This window comes from Prosopis cineraria, unplaced genomic scaffold (genome assembly GCF_029017545.1).
Source record: "Prosopis cineraria cultivar Desert tree isolate PC_DT_omini unplaced genomic scaffold, ASM2901754v1 PC3, whole genome shotgun sequence".
NCBI classification, from domain to species: domain Eukaryota; kingdom Viridiplantae; phylum Streptophyta; class Magnoliopsida; order Fabales; family Fabaceae; genus Prosopis; species Prosopis cineraria.
The window spans coordinates 24,705,479-24,729,294 of record NW_026555334.1 but is presented as its reverse complement, the minus strand read 5'-3'; the positions used below and the strand labels follow the sequence as shown (position 1 = coordinate 24,729,294).

Below are 23,816 nucleotides of genomic sequence, written 5' to 3'. Positions count from 1 at the left end.
TTATTATTTGAGCAAAAAGTTCACTGATTGTGAATCACGTTATTCGATAATTGAAAAGACATGTTGTGGTTTAGTATGGGTTACTCAACAGCTAAGGCAATACATGTTGTATTATACTACATGGTTGATTTCACGAATGGATCCAATAAAATATATTTTTGAGAGTCCTCACGTATCAAGTTGATTTTCTAAGTGGTAGGTAATACTCTCGGAATATGATATGAAATACATAACTCGTAAGTCAATCAAAGGAAGTATCATTACGGATTATTTGGCAGCAAATCCTATAGAGGAATACCAACCTATAAATTTTCAATTCCCAGGTGAAGATGTTCTTATAGCAGAAGAGGAAGAACAAGGGGAAGAGAAATGGAAGATGTATTTTGATAGGGCAGCGAACATTTATGGAAATAGATTAGGAGCAGTGTTGATATCCCTAGAGGGCAAACAATTCCATTAGCCATCAAATTAGGCTTTAACTGCACCAGCAATATAGCTGAGTATGAAGATGTTTAAATGGCTTACAAGCTACCATGACATTAGGCATTAAGGAACTTGATGTTTTCGAAGATTCCGCTCTTGTTATTTATCAAGTAACCAGCGAGTGGCAGACTAAGGATTCCAAGTTAATCTCATATCAAAAATATCTCACCCAGTTGATTAATAAATTTGACAAAGTGAGATTCTACTACTTATCTTATGATAAGAATCAATTCACAGATGCTTTAGCGACACTAGCTGTCATGGTTAAGTTGGATTGTGGAATTCACGTTCAACCAATTAGGATTGAAGCTAAAATTAATCCTGCATATTGCTTGAATGTTGAAAATGAAATGAAGGCACATCCATGGTTCTATGATATAAAAAATTATGTAAAAAGTAGAGAATACCCTTTGGAAGCAATGGAAAATGACAAGAAGACTATCCAACATATGGCAATGAATTTCTTCCTTAGTAGGGATGTACTGTATAAAAGAATTTTTGATGGTACACTGCTTTGGTGTTTTGACTCAGGGAATGCACGAAAAATTTTAAAGGAGGTTCATGAAGGAATATATGGAACTCATGCTAATGGCCATACTATGGCCAAACAAGTTCAGAGACATGGTTATTTTTAGCTAACTATAGAAAGAGATTGCATTGAATATGTCAAAAAGTGTCATAAATGCCAAATTTATGCTGATCGAATACATGCCCTACCTCAACCGCTTTATAACCTTGTGGCCCCCCGGCCTTTCTCTTTATAGGGACTTGATATTATCGGTTTAATCAATCCTAAGGCCTCAAATGGGCACCATTTCATCCTTGTAGCTATCAATTATTTCACGAAGTGGATAGAGGCTACTTCTTTTACTAGCATTACCCAAAAAGCTTTTCTTAGGTTTCTGAAAACGAACATTATTTGTAGATACGGCCTACTAGAATGGATTATTATGGATAATGTGCCTAATTTGAATGGGATAGAAGTTCAGAAGTTGTGTGAACAATTCAAGATTAAACACCATAACTTGGCACCTTATCTACCTCAAATGAATGGGGCGGTTGAGGCAGCTAATAAAAATATTAAGAAGATCATTGGAAAGATGACAATCACATATAAGGATTGGCATGAGATGCTTCCTTATGCTCTTTATGGGTATCACACGACTATACGTGTGTCAACTAGGGCAACACCCTACTCGTTAGTATATGGCATGGAGGCTGTGACTCCAATTAAAGTAGAAATACCCTCATTAAGGGTTGTCATAGAATCCGTGTTAGAAGAAGATGAATGGATTAAGACTCGATTTGAACAATTGAATATGATAAAAGAGAAGTAATTAATAGGCATATGTCATGGACAATTATACCAAAGGAGGATGGCAAAGACCTTTAATAATAAGCTGTGTCCAAGAGAATTTAAGCCAGGGGACCTAGTCTTGAAAAAAATCCTCCCGAATCAGGAGGATTGCCAAGGTAAATGGGCTCCTTCATATAAAGGCCCTTATATTGTAAAGCAAGCCTTTTCAGGAGGCGCCCTTATTTTGGTAGATATGGAAGGCCAAGAATTGTCAAAACCTATAAATTTAGATGCTGTGAAAAGATATTTTACTTGAAGCTAAAGTACTTGCTAGGTTGAAAACTAGAAAAGACAACCTAAGCAAAAGTTAAGGCAAAAAAAAAAAGAAAGATCAAATAAAGATGCTTGCTAGGTTGAAAACCTGAAAAGGGCACTTAGGTAAAGAGAGAGAGAGAGAGAAAGAGAGAGAGAGAGAGAGATCAAACAAAGATGCCTGCTGGGTTGAAAACTCGAAAAGGGCACCTAGGCAAAAGATAAGGCGAAGGGAGGTTTAAGCAAAGCTATGGCAAACTAAAATATTGTATTAAGGGGGTTAGAAAGACTGGTGTTTTGCTAGAATAAGGTGGACAGATGCTTCACATAATCAATTCTTACCACATATATTCATAGTGGCATAGAAGTTCGTTGCAAATGTTGTAAAGGATCCAATGAAGAAACTTCTTTCATCCTGATTTTTTTTATTATTCCTTTGAGATTCCTCCTGTTAAATTTCTCTCTTTCTTGTGACTCCAAGTAGTTTATTCAGTTGATAAACTAGCTTTTCATGAAGTATAATCTCTTATTTACATGATCCTTATTGCATTCTTTCTTGTTTGTAAAATCAGCCTTATTAGAGACACAACACTTTATATTATACTTTTTACACGTGATACAAGACTCTCTCCCTTATTCCCACAAGTTTTAACAATAAAGGTTCTATTCTTGGGATGTTGGATGAAATCAGAGGCACGTACCTTATCCAAGTTGCACTAGATTCCTTTATCCACCTATCCTATATGTTGCCACTAAATCTTGAGAATAAGTTAGTTAAACGAAACGATTACATAAAGCAATGATATCTTCTACCTAGCGTGAGGGCATATGTTGGTACCGTTTTTATTATTGTAATTATTATTATTATTATTATTATTTACAAGTAATAAAAACAAGAAAAAAAAATGATGAAAGAAGGAAGTGAAAGAGAGAGGATACATAATAAAATCATCATTACAAATAGTATATCAATTTATAACTCAAAGCCCTGTAAATACAGGCACTCACCAAAAGCCCTACATGGCTAGGCACTTCCTTACTGTTCAAAGTCCTGTAAAGATAGGCACTCACCAAAAGCCCTACATGGTTAGGCACTTCCTTACCGTTCAAAGCCTTATAAAGACAGGCACTCACCAAAAGCCCTACATGGCTAGGCACTTCCTTACTGTTCAAAGCCCTATAAAGACAGGTACTCACCAAAAGCCCTACATGGCTAGGCACTTTCTTATCATTTAAAGCCCTATAAAGACAGGCACTCACTAAAAGCCTTACATGGGTAGGCACTTCCTTATCATTCAAAGCCCTGTAAAGACAGCACTCACTAAAAGCCCTACATGGCTAGACACTTTCTTACTGTTTAAAGCCCTGTAAAGACAGGCACTCACCAAAAGCCCTACATGGCTAGGCACCTCCTCACCGTTTAAAGCCCTATAAAGATAAGCACCCACCAAAAGCCCTACATGGCTAGGCACTTCCTTACTGTTCAAAGCCTTGTAAAGACAGGTACTCACCAAAAGCCCTAGATGGCTAGGCACTTCCTTACCGTTCAAAGCCCTGTAAAGACAGGCACTCACCAAGAGCTCTACATAGTTAGGTACTTCCTTACCATTTAAAGCCCTGTAAAAACAAGAACTTACCAAAAGCCCTACATGGCTAAGCACTTCCTCACCATTCAAAGCCCTGTAAAGACAGGCACTCACTAAAAGCCCTATATGGCTAGGCACTTCCTTACTGTTTAAAACCCTGTAAAGATAGGCACTCACCAAAAGCCCTACCTAGCTAGGCACTTCCTTACCGTTCAAAGCCCTGTAAAGACAGGCACCCACCAAAAGCCCTACATGGGTAGGCACTTCCTTATCATTCAAAGCCCTGTAAAAACAAGCACTCACCAAAAGCTCTACTAGGGTAGGCACTTCCTTACCACTCAAAACCCTATAAAGAAAGGTATTCTTGAGTAGATGACAAAGCATATGTTTCTTTCTTCATTCATAAGAATGTCATCTCATAAAATCCTCACTTAGAAAAGCAAATTAAGATAAGTATCTAGCTAACGTATATTTAGTTTAAGTCATGGTCATTTGTTTACGGCATCTTTCTATGTCAATTAATCATTTTCATTTGCATCATATCACCTCATCACATTGCAAAAAAAAAAATCAAATCAAAATCATCATGTCAATGTGTTTGTTACCCAATAGTCTTACATTTAATCATATCTTGTCGTGTCAAGGGTAATTAAATCTTTTCATAGGTATTTCATGGCTAGCCAAAATACATGTTCTATCTTTACTTGCTGCTTATGTAAGAATTCAAAACCACACTTTTTTGTATAAACTTAAGAAACAAGTAAAGAGGGGAAACTGTGAACACCGTATTTTATCCGGGCATTATTTTTAATAACCAAAAAATATAAAAATATAAAAAAAGGAAATTTTCTTTTTGGATTATATTTTCAAATATATATATATAATAAAAAATAAGATTTAATCCTTCTAAAGATTATGTATCTTTTAAAATAAAATGATTAATTAAAATTAAAAATAATAACCTTGCTTAAATTTTTTTAAAAAAATCTCTTTCAAATTATTTCAACAATAAGAAAATTATGAGAATCAACTTCTTAAGAATTAAGTATTTTTAAATTTTTGTAGATTTGATTGTCTCCCTTATATGTACATATACATAATAATAATAATAAAATAATTAAAAACTAAAAGAAAGAGAGTTAGGTTTTAAAAAAATAATAATATAAATAATATGGAAATCAAGGGTTAAATGCTGGAAAAATCCAGCGTTTAACTAATTCCTCTATCCATTCTTCTAGGTGTAGCAGCAGGAAGCAAAGAAAAAAAATTATAGACTATGCGTGCACAAATTTTTTATTACAGCACAAAGAAAAACAAACAGAAACAGTACACATGAAACACAGAAATAGGGCAGAGAAATGCTGAAACATTAAAAAAAAGAGAAAAGAGAAACAGATCCTCTTTAGCTAACCACAGCAGCCTGCACGCATAAAATACACACAGAAAGAAAGCAGAAGCATGGACACAGAAGACAGGGAAAAGAGAACACGCACATACATGCACTTTCGACCAAGCACAGAAAAGGCAAAACAGAGTAGAAGGAGTAGCAAGCAACCAGAACACGCACGCACACACTTTCAGCTAGCAGGAGAAAAAGAAATAGAACCAGGAAGCCATGCATTCAAGCAGCAGGTTGAAGAACAGAGAAAGAAGACTAGAAAGGCACACACACACACAAAAGATGGAGACAGGGGAGGTCAGGTACATGAAAACACAGCGAAAAAAGGGGAAAAGTAGAAATAGAGAGAAGGCGAGATAACAGCTAAAGCGTGTGAAGAGCAAACAGCAGGTAAATAATCATGACTTCAAAAAAAAAAGCATCCCTCCTATCCTCTATATAAAGCTAAGACAGAGAAAGAGAGAGAGAACTAAGATAAGAGCAGTATATCGAGAAGAAGGTGGAAGGAAAAGCATCGAGACTGAGAGGAAGAGACAGACAGAAGGGACACAGACAGAGGAGCTGTTTTGGCTGGGAAAAATAAGATAAAACTGAGAGAGAACTGAGACAAGAAGGAGATAGAGCTGAAAGGGGAAGAGACTAAAATGAAACTAAAAGTTAACGCTGAAAAGAAAAAGCACACAGCAAATGCAAAAACAGAGCAAGCACCGGCAGTGGCTTATCAGATGAAGGATGTGTAAATTCTTGCATGTACTGAGACGAAGCTAAAGCTGACACTGAGACAAAACCAGAGCTGACATTAGTATGCCATACTTGTTTTGGCTTAATCAGTTCTAAACTCTTACAACATTGCTTCATTGGTTCTAAATTCTTGCAACAAATATGTGTGTAAATTTCTGTGATCAAAGGGACCCTTAATGATAACTACTCATATTTGAAATAAGGAAATATGGAAGTTTTGAGAGTTTAAGTATGGATTGGAAATATCTAAGAAAATATTTGAAGAAAAAGTAGCTTTATATCATTATATTTACTTTCTCTAAACAATAATGTTGCATACCTTAAATATGCTCTAACATGTGTTTATATGCCTTACTAATGTAGTTGATTTAGTTATAATACTTTTGCATGATGTTTTTTTTTTATTCTAACATTTTGAACAAAAATTTTATTGTTGAGCTAAGTGATAAGAAGAGTCAAGTTTAGCTTCTAGCATGAAAGAATATTAATCAACCTAAATTTGATTTCTATTTCTTTATTTCTCAAAGTCATACATTATTTTGTGTTTAATTTCTATTTAATAATAATTGATTAATTCTTGATGATAATTTCAATTTTATATGACATCATTTTTATATGGAGTTTTAAATATGTGGTTAAATGAAGGAGTTTATTCTTATTATTTCACAAATATAATCAATTAGAACATTTGAATGATATCATGAGAGATTTAAAAAAATCTCCGTAGATATTCAACTTAATTGCCTCATTGTGAAGGATAATAAGTCCTCACAAATGTCGTGGTCATTAACTTAAAATAAATAAAGAAATAAATTTTGCAAATAAAATTATAATTGTTTTTTATAATTTAATTAATTAATTAAATTAATGCATTAAATCTTTTGGTCTTGTGAGATTTTTGAATATCCATCAACCTCTAGAATAATCATCTTATCACGAAAGTCAATAAGACTTCGTAGGTATAGCGATTAAGATTTTTATATTTTAAAATGTAAATTATATAATTATGTATTAAAATATTTTTTATATAATATTTAATCCTTTATGGTCTGAGGATTTTGGATCTCCGCAGATATTTAAGATAATCGTATTACTGTAAAAGTCAATAAGGCTTTGTAGGTATGATGATTGAGAATCTTTTTTAAAAAAAGAAAAAAGAAAAGAGAAGTTTATATGAATGCACTAAAAAAAATAGAATAATAAAAAAACTTAAGTAAATAAACTAAGTTGTTAGATTCTTTTATCGTGCGAGAGTTTGGATTCTCCACAGATATAAAGAATAATTGTATTACCGTATGAGCCAATAAGGCTCTACAGGTATAACAGTTAAATTCTCAATCATAAAATATAAAAAAATAAAAAATAAAAATAATTTTTAAACCCTTTACCTTTTTCTTATTCAAAAAATTCAAAAATTGAGAAAACAATTGAAATTAAATCACCTTTTTGTAATTTAAAACACACATATCAAAATTTTTAGAAATTGTTTTATTTGCAAAATGGTGAATTATTTCTGATTAATTTCTCTTCAAAAAATATTTTCACCAACAATTACCAAACCCAAACTACGTGGACTTTGATCTCCACCGCAGGGTACGTAGGCCTCAAAATCAGATTCTGAGTCAAGTCCTCCCCGTAAATAAATAAACATTTCTCACTTAATTCATATTATTTTTATATCAAACACATGAATATAAAAAGGATAATTAAAATAATTTTAAAACTATATTTATATAGCACAACAAACTTCAGGTAACCATTCTTACGAACGGGTGTTGTGGGGTGCCTAACACCTTCCCCACACTCAATCGACTCCCGAACCTATTTTCTATTTTCGCAGACCACCCTTATCCACCTTTAAATGGTTTTTCAAGATTTTCCTCAAAATCTTGGTGGTGACTCCCATTTCTTCGATCTTTCTTTCGAAGGTCGGAACCTCCGTTCTCGCGTCGTCCGCGTCACATTTTCGGATGTGACAAGTTGGATCTGCAAGGATTGGCTCAAGGATTGCAAAGGCTGAGGAAGTGACTACTCGAGGGTCTAGGAGTCAAGTCCCTGTCTCTCCATGTTGAAAGGGACTTACCCTGCCATCATAAGATTCTGGCAAAAGGATCATCATCCATTGGCGCTTGTGCATGTGCTTTCCCTTCTAGGGAGTAGGACTGGCTAAGAGAGGAGTGGAGGAAGGTTGATCAAGGGGAGGAGGCATTGTCTTCTTCCTCCTCTTAACATCAGGCGAAGGAGATTGAGCCCTCTTTCTCTTGTCAGGATCATCTCCTTTATCTAGGTGATTTGAGGAGTGAATCTTTTGAGCCCCAGGCTTCTTTGGGACTAAGACTTGAGAGGATACATTATCCTGATCCATCCCTTGGATTATGGTCCTCAGCGAGGCGGCCATCTAGGTCTCAAAAGCAACAGGGGCATTAATATTTCTCTTCAAGTATGTCATCAGCACGTGAGATTATGTCCAGTCATGGCTTACAAAGGAGTTCAAATAGGTTAGACTTTGTTAAGATAAAAGAAAGAAAGGCAAAAGGAAATTAAACATAAGAGATAATACTTATTGGTATAGCTCTTTATTATACGCCTAAAGCACTGGAGCCACCATTTATTGAAGCGAATGCAAGCATCTCTATCCACAAGCTCCACCTTAGACTGCCTCTAGGTGGTGTGAAGGACAGCTATCTGGTCGATAATCTCCTTATCCAGCAGCTCTATACTGATTTGGGGGGACAGACCCCGAGGGGTGCACTGGCTCAATCCAAACTAGCCTGCCACTAGTTGAGGATGATAATACTCTAAGTAGACCTTCAGAGACTTAGAGGAGGAGCTAGTATACGACAACCATATCTTTCTAGGAGTAGTAGCCGAGAGGAAAACCTCATCCCTTAGTAGTTTGGCAGGCTTGTTCTTCCGATCCACTATATACTTGTACAGGTAGGAAGGCGATAGTCCAAAATATTAAAAGCCTTTAAGGTCTTTCCCAAGGACTAGCTCTACTGATTGAAGAACTCGAAGAAGTTCTTCGAATCAATCAACAGATGACCACCTATAAGGCAGGTAAAGGGGTGATTGGTGTAAGAATCGTCAGGAAAGGGCTCCTACTGGTGAAGGGAGAAATAGGCCACCATCCACAACTTCAAAAATCAGATGGGCCCATGAAAGTTGCTGAAAGACTTCTTCATCAGTGACTCCCTCATGCCATCATAAACGTGGCAATCCTCAAGTACAGTTACACATGTTTCCCTCCCCTCGGGGCCAGGATCTAGATGAAGACGAAGTACTTTATAGGGGTGACAAGCTCGTCGGCTAGCTTCTTGAAAAATAACTCCATGATCTTTATGTAGGAGCCCGCACTCTTAATTTTGCTCTCCAAATCAGCTGGGAAAGCGGTGTAGGAGTCATGTTTCTCAGGAATTGTGTAGAAGTTTTCCTCCCCGGTGATAGGCAGTCTCAAGAACATGAAAATGTCTCATAGCATGATGGACATTGGACTGAGCTCAAATATGAAGGCATTGCAGCTCGGAGCCTAAAAACTAAGAGGGCCATTAGAAGCTCAATCGGGATATTGACATCGGCCAGGGATAATTGAATTAGGTTGTAAAGACCCATTTCCTTCCACTGAGGCACATACATCTGCTTCAAATGCCTCACCCAGTTGACCCAAGCATGAGGAGATCAGGGTCAGTTCCTAACCTTTCTGCAAGATGACTCAGGAAAAAGGGAAGTCGTCTAGGCCAAAATCAAGTTTTTGACTAAGGTCAGTGGCTATGGATTTGGTTGAGTGGGGGCCATTACCTCAGACAAGTCAGTAGAAATCATCAGATACCTGACATCGCTTTTATTATAGATCTAGAAACTCTAAGGAGAAGTACTAGAGAAAAATAACGAACAGTTAGTATATTTTCTCAATAAAATAGAAGGACTGAATAGGAGAAGTAAAAACTTACCAGAAAGAGATGGAATCATGGAACGAAGAATCCTCTTGTAAAGAAAATAAACAACGTATTAGAATGAGGACCAATCCGGGGGAAATAAGGGTTTTCAACCACTAAATGTGTACCGTTGCAAACCTACCAAGTGGGGTAACAAGATTCCAGATAGTCGCCAGAGAATTAGGCAGACTTCCAATAGATGTGGAAGATAGAGCAGTAGTATAGGCAACAGCAAGAGTGGAGGAAGCCATTTGAGAGCGAAGGTAAGAGGGATGCAAGGGAGCGAATGCTTGAAGGTCAAGAAACGACAGAAAGAGCAAGAAAAGTGACCAAAAAAAGAAATGAGTTTATATTAACAAATGGCACTCAGAAACAAAGCGACGTTTCATTTTTTTTTTAAACATGCCACGTGGCTTACGTTATCAGCCACTAGCACGTGAGGGTATTATTTGGGCTAAAATATAAAACGTCGTTCAAATAGGTCACAGGACTAGTTAGGCTCAGTAACTAAAGCATCAGGCTTAATATAAACAAAAGGGGCCAGCTTTGATGTTCGATAAAAGCCATAATAAATAAACATGCTGAAACCTTGTCAAGTGCAAACATTGGACTATTGGCATGAGAGACACGATCTCAAGTAATACTGAAATCCCTAGACACGCCCAAGTATTTCGGTGAAATGGGCTGATCACCAAAATGGAGAGTATGAAATAAAAACCGTGCCATGAGTTTAAAATCTTAAGGAAGAGGCTACCACCACTTTGATGCTATAAATAGAAGATGAAGACACGCAAAAAACTAATCATCACTCAACCAAAGACTAGCATTTTACACTTTTTAGCCTTTTAATTTATCAGTTAATCTTTCAGTTTAGACTTGTAACTTTTTTCGCATTTCAATAAAATCAAATACTTGTTCTACCAAAGTCTTGTATCTTTTTGCATCCGAGTAAACTGTGGTAAGGGAGCTCGAGACCCTTTTTGTTATTAATTGAGACTTAGCATCTCTGGCATGTCTGGTATTTGTTATTCACCATGAAGATATTGTTATTTTTAATGACTTTATCCTTAAAATAGGGTATCTTTTTTATTTCTTGTCATTTCTCTCTTTATTATCATTAATGGCAGAACCAATTTATATTTATAATTATTTGACATGACGGTTTTTATTGAACAATATGCATTGGATTCATACAAGAAGTTCTCTAAAAGTTGGAAACAACTAGTTTTTAGTAAAGCATTGCTTCTCATATATATATATATACACACACACACACTCCTTTTGATTCCATTTATGAGGTCGAAAGAAAAGAATTTTTTGTTTATATTTCTAAGTGTGTCGTTGACTTTTTATTGAAAGTTTTTTTATCCTTATTAAATATTAGTAAAAAAAAGTATTATCAAAACATATATGTTTAATAACAATAAAATTAAAAAATATTAAATTTTTAAGGAAATAATTTATAAATGCAATTGGAAGAAGTATATAAATTTATTTTATCAATTTTTAATTTTTTCATAATTTTTTCAACCCTATTTAAAAATCATTTCTATCAATCTCATCAATATCAATATAATAAGAGTACAAAAAATAAAAAGTAGTGAAACTCATACAAGCTCCGCCCCTGAACCCAAGGATTGAGAATAATATAGGACACCTAATAATTTCAACAACAAAGTAAAACCAACATTCCAGTATAAATGGGGCACAGTATTACGGTGTGGATGATACATCATCTGCAGACAACACAAAAACCTCGTCTTGTCACCTTCAACGTGTTCATGATTTGGTTCACACTACCTGCTCTGCGCCCTTTAACGCCAAGATGGAAGAAGCAGCGAAGTGATTCTTCTGCCTCTGCTTCTACAGGAAAAGGAAAATTACTACTAACATGCAATCACTCCACAACTCAGAGTCAGTCTTCATGTTCAACGCATTGCTGCTGAAAATGGGTTCCTCTTCAACTCCAAGGGACTGTATGTCTTTCTCTGCCCTGCTTCTCCTTCAATCTTACTCCATGGAAACTTGTGCTTTGCTATCTTCTTCTTCTTCGCTGCCACTCCCATCACATCTCCTGAGTTCTGCTTCACAATTTATCACCATTTGTCATTTTCATAGGAGCACTGACATGATGTTTTCATGATAATGAAAAGTAAACATAGAAATCAGAATCTTACTTGGAGGCAGAGTCCATCTTCAACGTCACAAACAGGGTAGTCACTGGGACAGCAATAATCTGTTCCGCTGCAGCAAACAGCATTCTCATAATCACAGCAACCATAGATCAGGCAAAAATCGAGCAACTCAAAAGTGCAACAACATGTCTGATCTGCAGCACAATAGGAGAAGTCTCCGCATTCACTTGGTGAAGGCGAGGGAGGAGGAGGAGGCGGCGGCGGCGTTACTGGTGGAGGAGGACTAGATGGGGATGGTGCAGAAGACTCTTTTGTTGGATATGAAGCCATGTAATCGATTGCACATTTCCCATATTTCTCATCACCGTTCCTTTTAAGTAAGAAATAACCGTCCAGTCCCCAGTCTGTTCCCCAGGAATTCTTGACAATCCAGTAATCGTCACCGTCCTCTGAACCATATCCCACAATCAGAACGGCGTGATCAATATCATCTGGATTGCTTGAGCATTTTCCATCATAAATCCCCTGTTCAAACCATCACAAGACGAATTCTAGTTCATCAGACTCGCATTCAACCCTTTGCTTCTTATTCATTGATTCATACCAGTGTTACTACTTCAACTTACGCCAGTATAGAGTTGGAAATCCATTGCAGAGCCATCCATACCCGCACTGATAGGCTGCTTCGCTACTGCACACAAAACAGCAGTCTCTGTTTGTGCCACGTCTTGGTATCCATCAACGCTAACCACTTTTATCCTCTCCTGATCCACCAAAAGCTCTATATTTTACACAAAAGAAACATATCTATCTATCTATCCATGACCTCTATGAGTAGAATCGTACCTTAGTTATGTTGCAGGTTCCATCTTTTCCAGTATATGGATAATTAGTTTCTGTGTCAATCCCACCATTGTTTATAACCCATTCAAAAGCATAATCCATGTCGCCTCCCTCACATCCATCATTAGTTGTATCACAATCCACGAGCTCTTGTTCTGAGAGACTAGTGAGTTTCCCTGTGACTAGTGCATTTATTCCTTCCATGGCTCCCGTGGAAGAGAATGCCCAGCAACTTCCTAAGAAGGTAACTCAGAAATATGTTGATTATTAAGAGTGATAAATGCGTGCATAAGTCTCAAGATTACTCGTTCTATTAAATCAATAAAGTTATTTCAGTATATAAATACAGTAAAAGGGACCAGCTCAAATACTATGTGCTAAAATAGTAGTTATCCATGAGATCAAACTTGGTTGGGCCATTTCTATCAAGGATAGCAGAATTGTGATACTCCACATAATTATAAAAATTTAAAGTAGACCAACAACTACATGTGAGCACTCTGAAGCAGTGTCTCAATAATGAATGCTAAGATTTTTGGATGTACCAGAAAGTACCATCCAATGAGATTAGGTGAAGAGCATAAAAGTGATGAAGTGTCATGTTACTATCAGTAGGAGGAAAAGTGATTAGATAAAAGCTAATAACAGTATTAACTTTAAATTTCAGTAGTGAAAATAGAATCTTACCACAATCTTGTTGGTCCTTAACACCAGTAACAACCCCCTTCTTCCTCCAATCTAATGAAGAAGGCGCATCTTCACAAGAATTGTCCTTTAAATGGAAGCCTCCATTCGTGACGCTGTTACTTCTCTTAATTGGCCTCTTCATCACTGGAAAATATGTTCTCCTGAACTCTTCATTGCTCATATCAGCAAACCTGTTCAGTCCCAAACGGTGTGCATTGGGAGAAGTCCTCATTGCGTTCTGCTCTACGACATACCTCAAATTCCTCTTGAAGTTCCCCAACCTCATGGCTGCTTCTTCTGGGTGTCTGTAAAACCTTCCATGCTCCTTCTTCCAACGTTGGAACAGCTCGACGACCACTCGTTCCTCCGAAGGATACTTGTCAAGTTCATAGCCTAATATGGAGTACTTGCCAGGGACATCGTGAGAGAGACAAGCCAGCAACGAAGCCCAGATGAAGAAAAGAAGAAAGAATTGAAGTTTCTGTGAACTCATTTTCTCTGCTCGGTTGCAAGCAAATGTTGGTGAACCAAGGGTCTTTGTGTTGCATTATAAAGGGAACAATTGAGCAAACCAGTCATGACCAAGCCTACCAGTCAGCTCACGAGCAAATTCCAACGTGAATGGACTTTCCAAGAGACATGCATAAATGACTAGGGAAAAAATTGGGATGTCATTGACCAGAGAGCTAACTTGGTAGATAAGAATAATTTAATGTTATTTTTTTTTTTTTGGAATCTTTGTAGCGAGTTGTTTAGGTGTTTCTCTAATAGCCTTTTATCCCGAGCTACTTGACTTTCGGAAATCAATAGAGCTAAAGATCTTGCAATCTGACGGTCAATCTGGGTTTTGAATGGACGTTGGAATAGCTGTTCAACCTCTGGTTTTACAGATGCCGCCATTGTACATCTTGAACGGTGCTTTTTTATTATTTAAAACGTTTTTTTTTCATTTAAAAATATAAAAAAAAGTCGTTTACATCTAACTTGGTACGTAACCTACAACACTACATGCCCAAGAGGGCACGCCATACAAATATTTCCATAATCCATTGATGGTCTAGTGGTAGTGTCTGCAGCATTTAAGCGCATTATTAATAAATAGATTGTGATCCACATTCCACACAAAGATTGAAATAAACTACATAATTATTTTCATAGAGTTTATATTACGGTGTTGAAAGAAAAATATAGTAAAGTATATGTCCTTATAAAACAAGAAGATTTTGTTCCAAAATTCAAGTGCGGAAAGGAGTTGAAGTTACTAGATTGAGTTGTTTATGGGGTAGGTTTCTCTTTAATGTTGCGCTGTAGCCACAAAAATACTGTAACTATTGGCAAGAAGAAGGGCAGTTATCAATGAATCCTGTTGCAACAACCAAAGTACGAAACCAGGAAATACTCCCAAGTCCTAACAGTACGAAACCAAATTACTTCTGGCTGAATATATATATATATATATTGTTACTCAAGATATCGCATGTCAAGCAGCTATAAAATTAATTTTTTGATAAATTTGAGCATTGTTTAAGAGAATCTTTTTTTTAAATGATAGTTTTTCATACATAGAATTAAACTGTGAAATCATACTCAAAGAATCCAAATTGCCATTATATATGCCACACCTACTTGGTCTGGCTAAATAAATTGAAGGCGCGGTGAGATTTGACGATCACCATCTGAGCAGTGCAGGCACATTGGAATGGGAGGAATAACTGAAGTAGCAATCAATGGATGCAATAAAGAAGGGTCCATCTAAGATCCCAAACAAGAAGATGCCGTCCTGTTGTCCCTGAGAATTTTTTAAATTGGGCCACAAAATAGTGTTTCTTGCTCAGTTAATATGGGCTAAGCCCAATATGGACCAATTTAAAGTCTGGCCTGGGTTCGGAACCCGGCACTGTGTCGGGGACACGCAGGCACGCAGCTGCGAAGCCTTGTCATCATTATCGTTAGATAGAATTTGGGAGGAAATTAATTATTTGGCAATGAGTATTAGGTTATACTACTAAGGATTAGTCTTGAATCCTTTCATTTGAAAAAGTTTGATTTCATATAAGAAAAAGGTGTTTACAGATTTAGTTTGGTTTGATTTTGAAAAAAAAATCAAATTAAACTAAACCAATCGATTTGCTATAATGTGAGATTTATTTGATTTTCTTCTTTAATCAATATGGTTTAGGTCTAGGTTAAATTTAAACTTTTTTTAATGAGATATTTTTTATAATTACCATTATATATTTATGTTCAATAATAATTTTTAACCATTAATTATTATTTGTAACAAAAAAAATCTTTTAAATATAAATTCCAACCTATTCGGATCTTGAAGAAACCCTCAACCTCTCACAACTAGCATCAACATTGGAACCATCATTATAACCAAACGAAATCAAACTAATTGATTTATTATAGTTTGAGATCTAGTTGATTTTTTCTCTAATTGATTTGGTTTAGATTTGGATTAAGTTTAAACTTTTTAATGAAATATTTTTCATAATTACTAATATATATTAATGTACAATAATAATTTTTAACTTTTAATTATTATTTATAACAAAAAAATCTCTTGAATACAAATTCGGGTCTTGAAGAAGCTGTCAGCCTCTCACGGCCAACGTCATTGTCAGCACTGGGAGTCAGGAACCATTACCACATGCATCCATGAAGAAATACCCACGTGAATTTCAAGGCCAATTAATTGTGGTTGGGGGGGGGGGGGGAGGGAATACTCCAACTCTTTTGATAGAGTTTTAGACCGTGACAGTCGTGTTTAAATAAAAATTTAATTTTTAAAAATTATTTTTTTAAGTAATTAAGCTTGAAAACCTAACTTAATAAACCTATAAAAAAAAAGGCTCCAGCACGATTAGTCCCTTCAAACTAATTTTTCTTTTGTGAAACATGCATTTAAAGTAAAAAAAAACCTGCTAACCTGAACCTTAATACTATATTCATTATATTATTATTAATTTTATTTATTTTGAAATTAATTTAATATAATTTAATAAATATTATTGTATAATATAAAATTTTTAATATTTCTTTATAATTATTATATTTGTGTATTTATTAAAAATGAATTATTTTTTAATTAAGATTTAAATTTTTTTATTAGACTTCTAAATGTATACTGTTTAATTTTCAAAAGTTTATGAGGATTTTAATTTTTTTTTAATTTCAAAATATTTTAATTAATTTGTAGCACTTTATTTTTTTAATTTTTTTAGAATAGGACTTATAGGCCTAGTCTTAAGCCTTTTAAATAAGGCATGATCTCAAAAAAGGGATTAAAAATGAAAAACCGACCTTAAGGGCTGAGCCTACCATTTTCTACCTCTATCTTTTGGATACTTATTCAATTTGTTTGTTTTTTTTTTTAATGTTTAGAAATAGAGAGTGTATATGTGAGTGAGTGACAATGGAAAAATATTCAAATAATATAAACATTAGAGATATTCATGGGACGAGACGAGGATCGAGATGAGGTCGGGTGTTCATGAGATGAGATGGGACACCCGTCCTAAAAAAAGATTTGAACTAAACTTTTGTCCCGTGTCCCATTCCGTCCCAAAAATGTCCCGTCTTGTTAGGAATTGGGACACTATCAGGATGTCCTGCCATCTTGATAAATTGAGCAATGTCAGAAAAATATCTGAATAATAAGATTTATTAAAATTTTAAATCATATAATTTATTAAGTTTAAAATTAAAACAACACAAGTACATAAATCACAACAATTTAGAATCAATTATTGAATTACATTAATCACAATTACACATTATGATAGCAATTATAAGTGATTTTTAGGTTATAAGAGTAGTAACAACAGACAAACCAAGCCCAATATCAAATCATTATTCTTCTATTTTAATTAAGATGTGCTAAGCTAATTACTTTTTTAAAAATAAAGCAAAAAATATGATATAAATAAAAGTTATTAAATATATAGATATAAGAATAAATTGTATTAATATGATTAACATTCTCTCCATCCCAAATTATAAAACACTTTTAGGAAACATTCAGCATCCCAAAATATAAGATACTTTAATGAAAATAAGGTTTCATTAATGATACTTTTTCAATATTACCATTTTCATATATTATCTTTCTTCAATTTCTTTTATTAATGAAGTATTAAATGAAGGACATTTTTAAAAGTTTATATTTTTATCTTGAAAAAGTAAGGTTGTAAATTATATTTAATAAACTTTATTAGTATATGAAATTTTATTAAAAGTATCTTATAATTTGAGAAGGAAAGAGTATATTATAAAAAAATATCGCCTTGTTTACTTTATGTTATTAAAATTATCAATATAAAAAATTTTAGTTTTATATAAGAATTATAAATATTAAAATTATAATTGATATAATTAATATAAGTATAAATTATATTAACACAATTAATATATTTAATGTATATTTTTAAAATAAAAATAATATATATATATATACACACAATATTTGGGATAAGGATAGAATATTTTGATAGTAATTCTGTATCCTATCCTAAATTTCTTTTTTGGTCACGTCTGCCAAAATCTTATCTCAATTATTTTTAGATTAAAATAAAATTTATTCTAATATAATCAAAATGATATTGAGTTAATTAGGATGGATATAAACTGAACATCCAATGATTGACATCATTGTCAACAGAGGGAGTCTGGACCATCACCACATGCATCCATGAAGAAATACCCACGTGAATTTCAAGACCAACCAATTGAGGAGTAAAATATTCCAACCTCTCCTATTTAAAAAAGAAAAAGAAAAATCCAACCCCTCTGAATACTTATCCGGTTTGTCCTTTTTTTAATGTTCAGATATGCAATTCACCAGCCGAAGAGCCAAAAACTGCCCTCACGTCCCTTTTTTTAAGGAAAAATATCCTGATTTTTCTCTACATCCCTTGATCCTTACCTAAAAATCAATTTGATGAAAAATAACTTAATTATCACTGAATTTAAAATATTAAGTGTTTACCCTGTATAAATAATACTCTTCCATTCTAAATTATAATATACTTTTATAAAAGATTTAACGTTTCAAAATATAAGATATTTTAATAAAAATAAGATTTCATTAATAATACTTTTTTAATATTACCTTTTTAATATATTCTCTCTCTTTAATATTATTTCATTGTTGGAGTATTAAATGAATGACATTTTTAAAAAATTTATATTTTTATCTTAAAAAAAGTAAAGTTGTAAAATATATTTAATGAGTTTTATTAATATGTAAGATTTTATCTAAAAGTGTTTTATAATTTGATATGGAGGAAGTAAGTGTTTCAGGTTCTGACAATAATTAATTTATGATTAACAACAATACATTTAAAATTTAATAACACTGAAAAACTAATAGCACAAGTTTAATAAAAAAAATGTTCACTCTGTACAAACAACAAGTTTTTCATGTTTTAATAACAATTAATTTATGACTATCAACAATATATTTAGAATTTAACAAGATTGAAAAATTGATAAAATAGATTTAATAGATTAAGTGTTCACCCTGTATAAACAACAAGTTATTCGAGCTTTGGCAATGATCTAACAGTATATTCAAATTTTAACAAGATTGAAAAACTGATAACACATGTTTAATGAAACAAATGTTCCCTTTACATAAATAATAAGCCATTTAAATTGTGACAATAACATATTTGGACATTAACAACTAATTTTTATTTAGTTGTTTCCCTTTCTCTATAGGGGGCAATTAAATCATTTCTTATAAAATTTTATTTTCAGTTAGGTGTAATAAAAAATTAAAATCTTAAAGTTCTTCTTGATATTAAATACTTCCGGTGGTCCTCAAGTGATATTTCCCTTTTTTTTTTTTATGTTAATAAGTTTATATGTGCAGATTTTAAAAATAACATTCAAGGCCAGTGACTTTATCATTTAGTATCATCAAAGTTTTCTTCGAAGTAGATAAAAGTTGTGCATTGGAACTCGCTTGTATCCTCATGCTGCACATGTCTACTGCTCTTTTAAATAAAAAATAACATTCAATTAATTTTTTTTGAATGTTTTGATAATATATTAAATAATTGATGTGGAATATATATCTGTCTACCTAATAATTTGTTACCTGGTAGTTGTAGCGTCTTTCTCGTCGCTATTAATTTTTAATAAGAAAACTCCAGCGCTGCGCGAAACTCGTGCCATAAAATACGTTCGTCTCATTCTCTGTTGTTACATTTTGCTTTTTACTTCCTGTAAAATTCATTTCACATGTTTGAAGATTATGATCCGTCTCCAAAATGCCGCAATAATAATAGCCAATCATAAGGGACATATCTTCAAAATAATGATATATCATAAGATATAGCTTCATATTTTGATAAAATTCAGTTCCAAATGCCTCATCACTAAACATAAGGGACGCGTCTATATGACTACCTTGCTTATGTCGAGAAAATTAAGGATGGCGAGTTTCCTTATGACTAACTTGCTCTTGCCTTGCTTCCTCTGTGCTTCACTCCTATGTCTCTCTTCTTCCATCCCCACTAGCTTCTCCATACTTGGCGACAGTGAAAGCCTTCGAAAGTTCACTTCAGAGGAACAAGTCAATGGACTTTTCCGACTGTGGCAGAAGCAACACCGACGGGTTTACCCAAACCCACGAGAAGAAGCAAAGAGATTCCTGATTTTCCAAAGCAATTTGAAGCATATCAATGAGATCAATGAAAAGAGAGTATGTCCCTCGCAATCTCGCCTGGGTCTGAACAAATTTGCAGATTTAAGCCCCGAGGAGTTCAAGGAAGTCTACTTGCATAATATAAACATGCCGGCCAACACTGTTATGGCCAAGTTCAAGAAGGACGATTCCTGTGATCACAACGTGCCTGATTCTCTGGATTGGAGAAAAAAGAAGGCCGTCACTCCAGTCAAAGACCAAGGAGACTGTGGTATATCGATGTCTCGTATTTATTATTTTTTTCGATTTCGGTTAAATAGTCTGGGCTTTGATGGTGAGATATAGCACTATTGCATAATTGAATGATCACTGATTTAATGTGTCATAACGTGTAGAAAGCCATTGGGCATTCTCAGTGGTGGGAGCCATAGAAGGAATAAATGCAATACATACAAACGAGCTGATCGAACTTTCAGCTCAACAACTGGTGGACTGTGACCCAGCAAGCCATGGGTGCGCGGGAGGATTTTACTTCAATGCATTTGGTTGGGTTATAGATAATGGCGGGATAGATACAGAAGCTGATTATCCTTACATAGCTACAAACGGAACTTGCCAGGTCTTATTAGGCTATCCCTTCTACTTTACTAGCCTTGTTAATAGAAAAACCGATCTGTCTCTCTGAAGTAAATTAAATTTCGAGTTCTCTTTCAAGCAGAATGGAACCAAAGCTGTGAGCATCAGTGACCTGTCAATTGTTGTATCTGGCACAGACGACGCAGTCTTGTGCGCTGTTGCTCAGCAGCCTGCCACCACCAGTGTGAATGCCGTCGATTTCCAGTTTTACACCAGTGTAAGTAATCGATCTCATGGTGTGAGCGTGTGTGTGTGTGTCCACATCCTTAAATGATATGTGATACGAAGTTTTCGGGACTCTAAAGAGAGGATTGATTTTGGTTTCTACTGGGCCATTTTGAACAGGGAATCTATGGGGGTGATAACTGCGACAAGAACTCGACTACAACAACATTAGTGGTGCTGATAGTAGGATACGGAACAGAGAACGGGGAAGATTACTGGATAGTGAAGAACACGTGGGGAAAAGATTGGGGAGAAGATGGATACATAAGGATAAAGAGGAACGCTGGGTGGCCTTATGGGGTATGTGGCATTAATTTTGCTGTTGGTTGCCCAACGCAAGGTGCTTCATCATCATCTTCCACTTCCTTTGGTGGCGTCTTCCAGGCCTAGATGAATTATTCCTGTGCTGCTGTATCATGTACTTCCATAGTTAAGTTTCCTCTCTCGCGTATAATTAAATAATGGATCGGCTCCATGGTACGTGCTTGTGCTTGTGAGCAATTATGTGCTTCGCGTGTCGGTGGCGCTTAAACTTAATAGTGAATAATTATTGATGTTGTGTCATACATACTGCTTCTACAAGTTTTCATTAGTTACGTTGTTGTCATCATCAACAAGCTTCTTCATCTTCAGAAAAGTGAAGAATCTTCTCACTTCTCTCCATCGACACACACACACACACACACACTCTCTCCAGCAGTAAAATGAAAACTTGGCCAAGAATCGAATCAAGCTTTAGTTTTATACAACCTATATAATAAATAATTGGCTTGGGGCAAAATATAAGATACGTACACTTGGATAGAGGTTGCAACAAGTGTCTGATTCTCTCAAAGGATGATAATAATTAATAAGTAATAGATCTAGCAGTTACATAAAATTTAAAAACTGTGCGCGCTTTTTCATTATTATTATTATTATTATTATTATTATTATCATTATTATTATTATTATACACTCCTTATATTCTAAATTATAAGACATTTTTAAACAAAATCTCACATACTAATAAACCTCATTAAATACACTTAACAATCTTATTTTTTTCAAAATAAAAATACAAACTTTTCAAAATACCCATCATTTAATACATTAAAAAGAGAAGGGATGGAAATTAATTACAGATAGAGAAAGGGTAATATTAAAATTAGTATATTTAATGAAATCTTAATTTATCTAAAGTGTTTTATATTTTAGAATAAATTTTTTTTTTAAAAATGTTCTATAATTTGAGACAAAGAGAGTATATAGAACAAGGAGTCAAGGGTTGGTCAAATAAGATTTAGAATTTCTTTTTTCAACCCTATACTCTAAAGTTCTTCATATTGTTGTCCCCCCACCTCCATAGTGTATTATTTAACATCAACCACAATTCCCGAACGTGGATGCCCACATTTATTAAAGGAGAATGACGTTTAGATCCCATAATACAAAATTAATGACAATTAAACTTTTGATAAAAAAATTTATAAAATAAATTATAAATATCAATTTAAACAGACAAAAATTTATATTTTAATATGGTTACATTAAATACTTAAATGCTTATTTATAATTAAATCTTATGTATTTGCAATTATCTGAATCATACTTTTAATTATTTTTTTAAAAAAATTATTAAAAATTCAACTGTTATTAATTTAGCATTTTGGACTTACCTGACATCCTTCCTTTATTAAACCCCTTGTCGGATTGTTGCTTCATTCATTAAACGGAACCAGTGATCGACCGCCGTTGACCCATTACCATTTGTAATGCACGGGCTGGATTTCTTCCTTACAATCGGGGCCCGTGGGCTGAATTAGCTCATTATTTCTTTACAAAATTACCTATAACTCCAACATAAAAAAAGTTTTTATAAATAAATTATGTGAATCTGCAGAAATACAAGCACGTCCCTTAAAATCAAGTTGTAATTTGTTGGGTGTGAAAAATTCACATCACCTCAACTTTAAACATATTCAACTATAAATTACAAAATTTTAAATCTAAATAGTAATAAGATTAATGATCATTTTTATCTTTTAATTTTACTTAAAAGATTTATAAATATTTTAAATTTAACTATGAATCAATCTTATATATATCTCAAATTTCGCTATTTCAGTACATCTAATGTTAACTTGTCGCTTATCCCATTATGTGGGTCCCAAATTTAAATTTTTTAACACTTTTTTATTATAAAATATTGCATGTTGGGCCCCGAATTTGAATTTTTTAATAACTTTTTATTACAGAATGTTGCATAGTAGATGAAACCCACGTAATGGGATAGTAACATCAAGAGTGCCGAGGAAAAGGATCTCTAACATAAAGAACAATATTACCTTATAGTTGAATTTAGTATGTCCCTTAACTCTTAATAATATTTCAATTACAAATCTGTGAGAACCAATTATAAATGCAAGAAGAGCATATTATTTTTGTGAGCTTACGTTCACAATTGGTTTTCATGGATTTATAATCAAAATTTCATAATTTATAACTGAATATATCTAAGCTAAGACGATATGGTATTAAAGGATTATCTTCTCCCTGTTTGCCCAACTTGAGATTGAATAGAATATTTGCCAACACGTAATAGCATATAATTACACACACACACACACACATATATAGGGGGTAAAGGCCGAAATTTTTATTAGGGAACCGTGATGACAAAATGTGTATAATAACTGAAGGAAAATTAAATTTATATATATCACTTATAACATAAAATACTTCAATGTATATATTTATATTCAATTTTATAAATATATAACAAAAATAAAGGTATACCTAAATAATGTGCAAGTTTAAGGAGGTTAAAAAACATATAATCCTTATAGTTTCTGAAAAGAACTAAAACGTTAAGGGGGCGTAGCCTCTTAGTCTCCTTATCT

General features: G+C 33.9%; 2 protein-coding genes across 3 annotated transcripts; one reads left to right on the top strand and one right to left on the bottom strand.

Moving 5' to 3' along the window:
* Positions 1–11,288: 11,288 nt before the first annotated feature.
* LOC129304905 (low-temperature-induced cysteine proteinase-like) lies at positions 11,289–13,944 on the bottom strand. Of its 2 annotated transcripts, none has more exons than XM_054944745.1 (5): positions 13,419–13,944; positions 12,735–12,967; positions 12,515–12,652; positions 11,931–12,413; positions 11,289–11,837 (listed from the first exon to the last, which is right to left on the bottom strand). In XM_054944745.1, exons 1-5 carry the CDS (start codon positions 13,909–13,911, stop codon positions 11,682–11,684), a joined length of 1,503 nt encoding a protein of 500 aa, XP_054800720.1. In that variant the 5' UTR covers positions 13,912–13,944; the 3' UTR covers positions 11,289–11,681. The 2 variants fall into 2 exon arrangements, with proteins under 2 accessions (XP_054800720.1, XP_054800721.1); XM_054944746.1 differs by having other exon boundaries at positions 11,289–11,834.
* A 5,840-nt stretch (positions 13,945–19,784) lies between these two features.
* On the top strand, positions 19,785–21,500 carry LOC129307046 (zingipain-2-like). Its single transcript, XM_054947904.1, has 4 exons — positions 19,785–20,344; positions 20,469–20,692; positions 20,792–20,926; positions 21,055–21,500. The coding sequence occupies exons 1-4, from the start codon at positions 19,828–19,830 to the stop codon at positions 21,322–21,324; spliced, it is 1,146 nt and encodes a 381-aa protein (XP_054803879.1). The 5' UTR covers positions 19,785–19,827; the 3' UTR covers positions 21,325–21,500.
* The last annotated feature ends 2,316 nt before the right edge of the window (positions 21,501–23,816 follow it).